General features: G+C 37.2%; 1 protein-coding gene across 2 annotated transcripts; it reads left to right on the forward strand.

The window, feature by feature from the left end:
- Positions 1-631: 631 nt before the first annotated feature.
- On the forward strand, positions 632-7310 carry ccl27a (chemokine (C-C motif) ligand 27a). Of its 2 annotated transcripts, XR_014877199.1 has the most exons (5): positions 632-759; positions 1118-1235; positions 3932-5784; positions 6335-6449; positions 6736-7310. XR_014877199.1 is itself a non-coding variant. In XM_085180207.1 (3 exons), the coding sequence occupies exons 1-3, from the start codon at positions 666-668 to the stop codon at positions 1541-1543; spliced, it is 324 nt and encodes a 107-aa protein (XP_085036333.1). In that variant the 5' UTR covers positions 632-665; the 3' UTR covers positions 1544-2807. The 2 variants fall into 2 exon arrangements, 1 of the variants encoding a protein (XP_085036333.1); XM_085180207.1 differs by lacking the exons at positions 3932-5784; positions 6335-6449; positions 6736-7310 and adding an exon at positions 1432-2807.
- The last annotated feature ends 2780 nt before the right edge of the window (positions 7311-10090 follow it).

The following is a 10090-nucleotide window of genomic DNA, read 5'->3' on the forward strand; positions in this document are numbered from 1 at the left end:
AAATGACTTAACCGTGCATTATTTATTTATTTATTTATTTATTTGTGTGCCCAAAAGCTGAGTTCATCGACACAATCTTGCTCATGCGCATTCATTAAAGGGTAAAAAGTGTCAAGTTTCCTGCATGATCAGTACTTCAGAGTGTCACTTGAACTTTTAGCAACAAAATTAATCAGTTATTAAATGTTATTACTGAGCTTTGCGCTAATCGCACATCCTAATTTGTCCCCAGACTTGGAAAATATCCCTGAAAAGACTGAAATCTGATGTTCTTTGTGTTCTAATTTGACCTTTAGCAGTGAACTGTATTGAATGTTGACTCTGGGTGTGTCATCCATTTTTTTTAAATTTCATATCAATCAGTCAAGTAAGATTCTGTTCAAAGAGTGGTGATTAAACCTGTCAGAGCCTGCCTTGGCGCATCATACCTGTATTTATGAGCACTGACTGTTTGAACAAAGAGTTAAGCTGGAAACGAAAGTAACTTTTCTTTTCGTAAATACTTTATTAATACCAATACTATACTAATACCCTTTCAATGCATCAATTACCGAGTTCCATTCAAAGAGACGCTAGCAGATGTCCACATGTGCTTCTCTGAATCTTCGTGGGTGTGTGCACAGGCATGTGCAGGACCTCTGTGTCAGTATTTAAACACCAAAGACATGTTACCTCCCCACACTTGCTCTGCCATCATGGATGTGAAAGTTGGGTTTGTGATTGTTTGTCTGTGCACTTTGGCCATCACCTCCAGTGAAGGTAAGGACACTCAGGCCAAATACATTTGGCAAAATCAAGGAGACATTTGGACTGAATATGCACTGATTTATACATCAGGTGCATCCAAAATAAGCAAATAAATTGACACTTAGAGCTCTTTTGTGTGTGCAGGTGTGTGATTACCACATTCCTCCTAAAGTTTAGAAATGATGAAAACACTTGTCTGTCTTTTCAATAATTTTAGTGTTCATACAGTGTTTTTAAAGACATTTTGTATAATGCTTCTTATCTGTTTAACAATGACCACTGTTACATGACATGAAATGTTTAATCCTGTTCAGTTTTATGAGGCTCCATAAAAACATACATTACATTTGGTCATAATCTCACCTTACAGCTGGAATTCCAAAATGCTGCATAAATACAAAGAGTGACATCCGGCCACGAATACTGATGAACGTTCAAAGATGGGAGATGCAGGAAAGCAACGGTGCCTGTGACATCCAAGCACTTGTGTAAGTGTTGAAAACTAATTTTCCAAAAGGTTACAGGTAATTTTGCAGTTATTACATGATCATTCATGTAATCATGCATTCCTCAGTTGCACAGTTTCAGTTAAATAATGATCAGGAATCAAACTGTAAACTAATACCTTTTACTTCAGGTTACATTAATATTTGTATTTAATTGCTTTTCCTTGTGCATCCACAGACTGTATGTAAAGAACTTCAAAAAGCCAGTATGTGCTCATCCCGATGTGAAGCGAAAACTGAAGACCATTCTGAAAATAAAGGACCAGATGGCGCGCCGACGTCCTTCCTAGGACAAGGAGCAAAAGAAACGTCTTCTCCAGATGTTCGTGTGTCATGTTTCCCACAAAAGGTGTTTTTCAGAGTTTTTATTATGTAATAATTATCATTTAGTTCCACCTCAGCTGCCTGCAGCAACATTGCTTACATGTTAAGGCATTGGTACAGTAATATCACATTACTTCTGCTACTATACTTTAGTTTTACATTGACAGATATCATCCTACTTCTGAGTTGCTACTTTAAGTGTATTATGCTGTATGTAAGAAAAAACATAGGTTTGCATGTAATAGAATATGAAGTAATGGAGTATTTTTTTTACAGTGTACTAAAACTTTAAACTGTTTAATGATGCAACTATATCTTGTACCACTGCGCTGATGCCAATAGATTTAAAAAAAAAAAAAAACACTGTAAAGTGTGATGTCTATTTTTCTTTTACTTTGTTTTTTATTAATCTGCAAATATATAGTAGTTAAGATCATCAGGCCATCATTAGACTACCAGCACGCAGCTTGATAGTGTAGTAGTTAACACAGTTGCTTGGCAAAAGAAGGGCTGCTGGTTCAGTTCCGACTAGAGACAAGGTTGTGTCAGGAAGTCAAATCAAAAATCTTGTACTACCTTTTGTGACAAGTAGTTTCCATGTTAAGCTTAAATAAAATTGCATCATGGTAGCAAAGCTGCTTTTGCCAACAACATTCAGTCATTTCGGGAAGTGTCTTTCGTAAATGTTGGTTGCAGGAAACCATTCCTTGAGAAATCCCTTTAAAAAGGAAACTGGCCTCTGCTATTCACTTATATTGAAGCGCTGGAAAAATATGACCTACTCCAAATAGTTTCCACATACTAGAGGTATTTGATAAAATGTTAAAAAAGAAGAAGAAGAAGAAGAAGAAGAAGAAGAAAAACCACCCACCACACTGTGGTGTGTTACTATAGCTCACTTAGTTGAGCTGTTCTAAAGGTGCCGCAGGGACCTGGAGCTATGTCTGGCCCAGACCCGTTCCTGCATGTCACTGTTGCTGTCTAGTCCTCCAAAAAAGAAAAAGGTCCACGACATTCCTTTTAACCTTTTAAAAGTGACCCATATTCTTTCTTACTTCTTTGTGTGGCATTCATTTTCTCTAATTCGATATCCATGAGTCAGATTCTGTTTAAATAATGGTTATTACACATGTCTGAACTTGTGGACAATACATTAGCCTGCTGTAAGATGTAAGATGAATTTTTACAAAGCATTCGAGTACTGTCCAATAAACTTTATATTTACCTTTATCGCTGTTATGATTTTGGCAACATGATTTTTTCAAAGAGCTACTGACTGGTTAAACTACATGTCCACACACGTCTCAGTGTTGGTGGGTGGGTGCACAGATATGTGTCAGTATTTAAACACCAAGGACACGCTTCCTCCCCACACTTGCTCTGCCATCATGGATGTGAAAGTTGTCCTTGTGATTGTTTGTCTGTGCACTTTGGCCATCACCTCCAGTGAAGGTAAGGACACTCAGAGCAAACACACATGCAAAAACCAAGAGAGCACTGGCGCTTCACAGATCATACATCAGGTACATCCTAAATAAATAAATGAGCTCACATTTAAAGCTGTTTTGAAAGAAAAGGGCATGTGTGTGGCAAGCACATTAATGTTGAAGTCAAGATAAGATGAATACAGTTCTCTGTTTTGGCCTGAAATTATTCCAATAAAAAATCCAATAAAAATTTGTTTCAGCAAGTTAACGTTCAGCTGACTCATCTGCTCAGTTTAACCACAACCACCATTGCACAATACAAAATGCTGAGCTCCGTTCTGTTTCATGGTGTTCCAAAAAATGCGCTCTGCTCTCGGGAAAAAAGTAGACTGGTCTGTAAAAACATGAATGTTTAGACTAAGGGGAGGTTGTCTCTTTTTGGAGCAATGATAGTAAGGACGCACATCCTCAGAGTAACTATCATGGAAGAAAATGATCTCTATATATGTTTTTTAATCAAAGAAAACATAATGTAATTTCCATATTTTGGTTTTAATCTCACGTTACAGCTGGAATTCCAAAATGCTGCTTACATACAAAGAAAAAAATCCGGCCACGGACACTGATGAACGTTAAAAGATGGGAGATGCAGGAAAGCAACGGCGAATGTGAAATCAAAGCACTTGTGTAAGTGTTAAAATTACTCATCCGATTAGTTTAACCACAGGTTACGGGTAATTTTGATTGTCACATGATCATCAATAACATAACATGCACTGATAATCTCTACTGTATGAATTTTATAATGATCAAGAAATAAACATTGTCACCAGATTCTATCTCTATTTGATCTTACTCGGAGTTACATAAATATTTGTGTTATTATCTTAAACTGAAACATCATCGTGTTTTCTTGTGCATCCACAGGCTTTACGTAAAGGGCTATGCAAAGCCAATATGTGCTCATCCTAGTGAGCTCCTCAGACTGAAGAGAATGAAGATAAAAAGACCGTAGGGTGTGGAACAGAAACTTTCTTCTCCAGAAATCTTCATATCATCTGGTGTTTTCAAGAGTTTCAAGAGCCTTCATGTAATTGTCTTCTTTTATTTTGATCTTAAAGGCAGCTATCTGCTACTGTAACTCTGTTGCTAAGAAACTTTGCACGTACTCAGGTACATTTTAGAGGTACTACTATTATTTTATATTCTGATTTTTTTACCCAAATACCATATACATGTCATCACTTTTCATGAATTGCTATTACTAAAGGTACACGAGTCAGTTAGATTTGTCTCCATCTCAGCTGCCTGTAAGACTACTGCTTACAAGTTAAGACATTTATAGTGATGGTTTGTAACATAGAATCCAGCATTGACAGATATCATTCTCGGGCATTTCATTGGGTATTTTTGTAGCATTGTATCCATTTTTAAACTGTTCAGTCCTCCAGGTATATCTTGTTCTACTGCATTTATACAAGCAGAATTAAAAAAAAAGTCACAGCGAGGTGTGCTGTATTTTTTCTTTTACTTTATCTACACATGCAAAGAGCAGTCAAGATTGTCCAGCCATAGTGAAACTAGCAGAGAGATATTATGATAACAAAGCTGATGATATTCAATCATTTCAGATACGCAGCAACATCAAAAGTTTAATGGGCGGGATATGGCCCAAATAAACTTGAAGTGCAGCTTTAATGTGGAATACTTTAAAGTATTAAAAAAGCACAAAACAAAGGCAACAGTGAACAGAGGGAGACTCATACAATATAAACACACGAGGTTATGAAGGAAATGGGAAACAGGTGAAAACACAGCTGAAGACAATTAACCTAATGAATCTGGATGCAAGACATGGAAAATAACTGGTGTCAAAATAAACCAGGAAGCAACAAATACAGTTAGAACACGCAATACAAGACAACAATAGGAAACACTGGGTAGGACGGGCAACTCCAAAATGAAAGTGTCTAAATAATCCCCCAAACACCAGAACTCTAATGATAAACAAAACCATAAAAGTACAGAGAAAATCAATGTAGATACCAAGGTCTTTGTTAAGTAAATGTTTCTTTGTGGCTAAAGCAAAAAACTCAGTAACTTCCACTCACTAATATTAAAGCAATGAAAAAAGACGAAATACTGCTTCTTGTAAAATTAGACATTTAAGAAAAAATTGACCAAGTGGTTATCGTGAAAATGTATTTTGCATATTTGAGCTACCTAAAAATACTGTTGGGATTGTGACTCTACGTTTTCACAGAAAAGAAAGTAAGAGTGAGATGTACTAAAAGTGACAATTGTTCTTTCGTGACCGTTGGCTCTACTTGTGTTTTCATTCCATACACATCAGTTCAATAGGATTCTGTTTGAAGAGTGGTTATTGGACCTGTTAGAGCCTGTTAGAGTCTGAGTCAAGCACTCCAGTAACTGACAGCACTAACAATTTAAACAAGACATCGGGCTGAAAGTGAACGGAACACTTCATTAATTTTTTTATTAAGTATGGCAGTCATTTAATAACCTTTTGATATTTATATTACTATTACTGTTTTTAATCTTTAGGCATCGTGTTTCATTCAAAGAGCTTCTTACTGGTTAAAGCACATGTTCACACACTCCCTTCTGAGAGTTGGTGGGTGGATGCACAGGTACGCTTTGTTGTCAGTATTTAAACATCAAGGGCACGTTGCCTCCCCACACTTGCTCTGCCATCATGGATGTGAAAATTGTCTTTTTGATTGTTTGTCTTTGCGCCTTGGCCATCACCTCCACTGAAGGTAAGGACACTCAGAGCAAACACACATGCTGAAACCAAGAGAGCACCTGCACTATACAGATTATACTTCAGGTACATCCTAAATAAGATGTTTTCTGAGAAAATTGCAATGATAACTACTCTACGTTCCTCCTGGGATTTAAACAAGATGATGATGCATGTGCATTTTAGCACAGCTGGTTTTTGGAGGGTTTTTTCAGTTCTTTCTTCATCCAGCTGTTTTAAAGCATAAAATTATTCCAGTAAAAATATGTTTCAGAAAGTTAACTTTAAGCTGACTTATCTGATCAGTTTAACCACAAAGACTATTGCACAAAACAAAAAGCCTAGCCCTGTTCGGTTTTATGATGCTAAAAATACAAAAATTGGACATATATAAAGTTTTTATAAAAGTGCAATACTGTAAGTTTTTTGTTTGTGTTTTTTTGGAGAACTGTTAGAATGGACACACAATTATTCTCTAGCAAATGTCTTTTTCTTTCATTTTTTTATATTATGTTAGTTTTATACTTTTTAAAATTCTTAAATTTGGTCTTAATTTCACATTACAGCTGCCATCCCAAGCTGCTGCATGACAGCAAACAAAAAAATCAAACCACATATGCTGAAGAACATTCAGAGATTGGAGATGCAGGAAAGCGGTGCCTGTGACATCAGAGCACTTGTGTAAGTGTTTGTTTACTTAAGTGTGCCAAAAGGTTACAGGTAATATTGTAGTTATTACATGATTGGTAAAGTAAGTGTTGAGAATTATTGACAGTAATTTTGTTTTGTTATGATTTACTTATAACATCATGCATTCATCATATAAAATGAAATTTTAATGTAAAAAATAAACACCAATATAGAAACTTTATCCAGAGGCAGTTTTCCTTAATTTTTGCTTAGGGTTACTGTATTTGCACTGTTATGTTAAACTGAAATGTATTTATGTTTCTTTGTGGACCCACAGGCTGTTTGTAAAAGGCTCCAAAAAGCCACTGTGTGTTAATCCGAGACTGAAGCCTATCCTGGAGCGGCTAATGAAAAAGAAGAAGAGATTTTCCTGAGATGTGGAACAAAAAACGTACTTCTCCAAATGTCTGGGTATCATGTTTCCCACATATGATGTTTTCAGAAGTTATAAGATATACATCATCATGCTTGGTTGTTGTTGTTGCTTTTATTTTTGATCTTAAAAAGCTATCTACTGTAACTCTGTTACAAAGCAACACTGCATTTACTCAAGTACTTTTTAGGGGTACAACTGTGGTTTCATATACTGACACTTTTTATTAAGAAAATGTGTCATTACATTTTATGCATTATTATAAATGAAACTACATGAACTGGTTTGAGTTGAGCCCATCTCAACTGCCTGCAGTGGTACTTCTTGTGTTAACACATTAATGTGATGATATTATTACCACTAGTACTACTATTACAATGTAAAATTAACAGATACCACTCTACAGCATGTAATAGTGTGTGCCATAGCCTGTAAAAGTGTTTATACATTAAGAATAAAAAAAAAACTTTAAACTGTGATTCATATCATTCTTTTATTCTATTTTGTCTGCACCTGAAAGAGTGGTCCAGCCATAGACACATTATGATAACAAAGTTGCTGCTGGGCAACAATGTTCAGTCATTTCAGAAACGTGTCATGATCAAAATAACGGCAGCACGGTGGCACGGTGGTTAGCACTGTTGCCGCACAGCAAGAAGGTCCTGAGTTCAATTCCACCATCAGGCCGGGGTCTTTCTGTGTGGAGTTTGCATGTTCTGCCCGTGTTTGCGTGGGTTCTCTCCGGGTACTCCGGCTTCCTCCCACCGTCCAAGGACATGCAGCTTGTTGGGATAGGTTAATTGGATAATCCAAATTACCACTAGGTGTAAATGTGCGAGTGAATGTGAGTGCGAATGGTTGTCTGTCCCTGTGTGTTAGCCCTGCGACAGACTGGCGACCTGTCCAGGGAGTACCCTGCCTCTCGCCCAGTTGGGATAGGCTCCAGCGCCCCCTGCGACCCTGAAAAGGATAAGCGGAAGCGAATGGATGAATGGATGAATGGATGGAAGAACAAGTGTCTAAGAATGCTGCTAGAAATAAAACTCCAAGTCCTTACTGAAAAGAAGGAAGACTTTTTTTTTTTTCGGTTCAGTGTTATCCTCAGATAAGAAACCCTGATTTATCCCCTAGAGGCAAGTACATTCATCAATGAATGAACAGCCCCCATGACTACATGAATCTGCTGCCAGTCTGCTGATTTTCTGGCACCAGACATCAGTAATAATGTTTCCCTGTGCTGACAAGCTCAAAGCTGGTTTGGTGTCACGCAAATCTTCCTTAGATACATAAACGAACTCTGTCGCAATCAAAATTTGACAGATTGTTGTGGCTTCAATTCAGACACCTATGTTTCTGAGTCAGCGAATTGTCATTCATGTTCCACTCTTCTTGCAAATTTTAATATCTCAATATCTTCCAAACTGTAAAGAAAAAGTTCTTGTATGAATGGGTGTGAATGGGTGAATGACGCAAGCTCTATAAAGAGCTTTGAGTGTTCAGGTAGAGTAGAAACGCACTATATAAGAAGCAGTATATTTGCCATTCCCCATTACCATACAGTACTGTGCAAACGTTTTAGGCAGGTGTGAAAAAATCCTGTAAACAAAGAATGTTTTCAGAGATATAAATGATTGCTTAGTGGCACCAAATGTATTCTTGCAGGAGGACAATTACCCTAAACACACAGCCAAAGTCATTAAGAACTATCTTCAGTGTAAAGTAGAACAAGAACTACTGGATGTGATGGCATAGCCTCCACAGAGCCCTGATTTCAACATCATCGAGTGTGTCTGGGATTACATAAAGAGACAGAAGGATGTGAGGAAGCCTACATCCACAGAAGATCTGTGGTTTGTTCTCCAAGATGTTTGGAACAACCTACCAGCCGAGTTCCTTCAAAAACTGTGTGCAAGTGTACCTGGAAGAACTGATGCTGTTTTGAAGGCAAAAGGTGGTCACACCAAATATTGATTTGATTTAGATTCACTGCATTTTGTTGATTGATGAAAATAAATGAGCAACACTTCCATTTTTGAAAGCATTCTTTGCTTTCAGCATTTTTTCCTCACCTGACTAAAACTTTTGCACAGTACTGATAACTGAGACATTTTTTTTCAGTTGAGCAAGAGTGTTGTCAAAAATGTATTTCGCCTATTTGGGGCAAGCTTTCTTGTAACTTAAGTAGTCTTCAGGAACAGCTGTTGGATGTTTGCTGCCTTTTGTTTCATTCTAGGTCAAGTTGATCTCACACTGATCCCATAATGACGCAGTCCAGGCTGTAGGGAGGCCTCTGTCAGTGTGCCCCAGGGTGGCTGTGGCTACAATGTAGCTTGCCATCACTAGTGTGTGAATGTGTGTGTGAATGGGTGGATGACTGAACGTGTAAAGCACTTTGGGGTCCATAGGGACTAAGTAAAGTGCTATACAAAATACAGGCCATTTACCATTTACCATTTAATAATAGTGTTTCATTGTGTGTTATTCTATCCAGGTAAGCTTTTACTGTGCTAGCAGTGTGTTTGGGATCACTGTCAAATTGAAAAATTAAGCCATTGCCAATCAAATGCTTTCTGGGTGGTATTGCATGAGGGATTAAAATTTAAAAAAAATTCCTCCAATTTTTTAAGCTGCACATCATGACAAGATAGGGTTTCAGTTAATAGCTCCTTAAGAATCACCTTATTGGTGCAAAAATACTATTTTATGCCACACTGTAGCTTTAGAATGTTTCATAGATTAAACTAAAGAAATGAGTTAAGTGCATTTTTGTGCTTAGATGATTCACATGTCATTGTTAAGTGGTTCAACAAAGTCAAAGAGCATTCCCCTGAAATTGTTGAAAGTTATAAGGACTGGAATGAAAATGACTGAAAAAGAAATGTCCAAAGAAAAACTCTGAAGGACCTTCAGAAAGCCCAGAGAACTATTGCTCAAGATAACTTTAAAACAAAAGACATGGCTTTATATTTTCCACCAATAAGCAAAATAAAAAGACATAAGGTTCGGCTCAAGACGAAGAGTTTTGTAAGTCTGTGTAATGCTAGAAAGTCTAGTTTCTTTACGTATACTGGGGACTTGTTCGATCTTATCCCCTGATAGTGCTCAGATCCTGTTACCACCTCTGTCCACACAAATCCGCTGAAAAGAAGCTGTCACAGTAAAGGCTGTGAAACTTCTGAAAATGGATGAGTGAGCTTGTTTGATTTATTTGAGTACATTCCATACAGTGAAGAACAAAAACACTGTTAGGTGGGAAAGT

The sequence above is a fragment of the Neolamprologus multifasciatus genome, chromosome 12, assembly GCF_963576455.1.
Source record: "Neolamprologus multifasciatus chromosome 12, fNeoMul1.2, whole genome shotgun sequence".
NCBI classification, from domain to species: Eukaryota; Metazoa; Chordata; class Actinopteri; order Cichliformes; family Cichlidae; genus Neolamprologus; species Neolamprologus multifasciatus.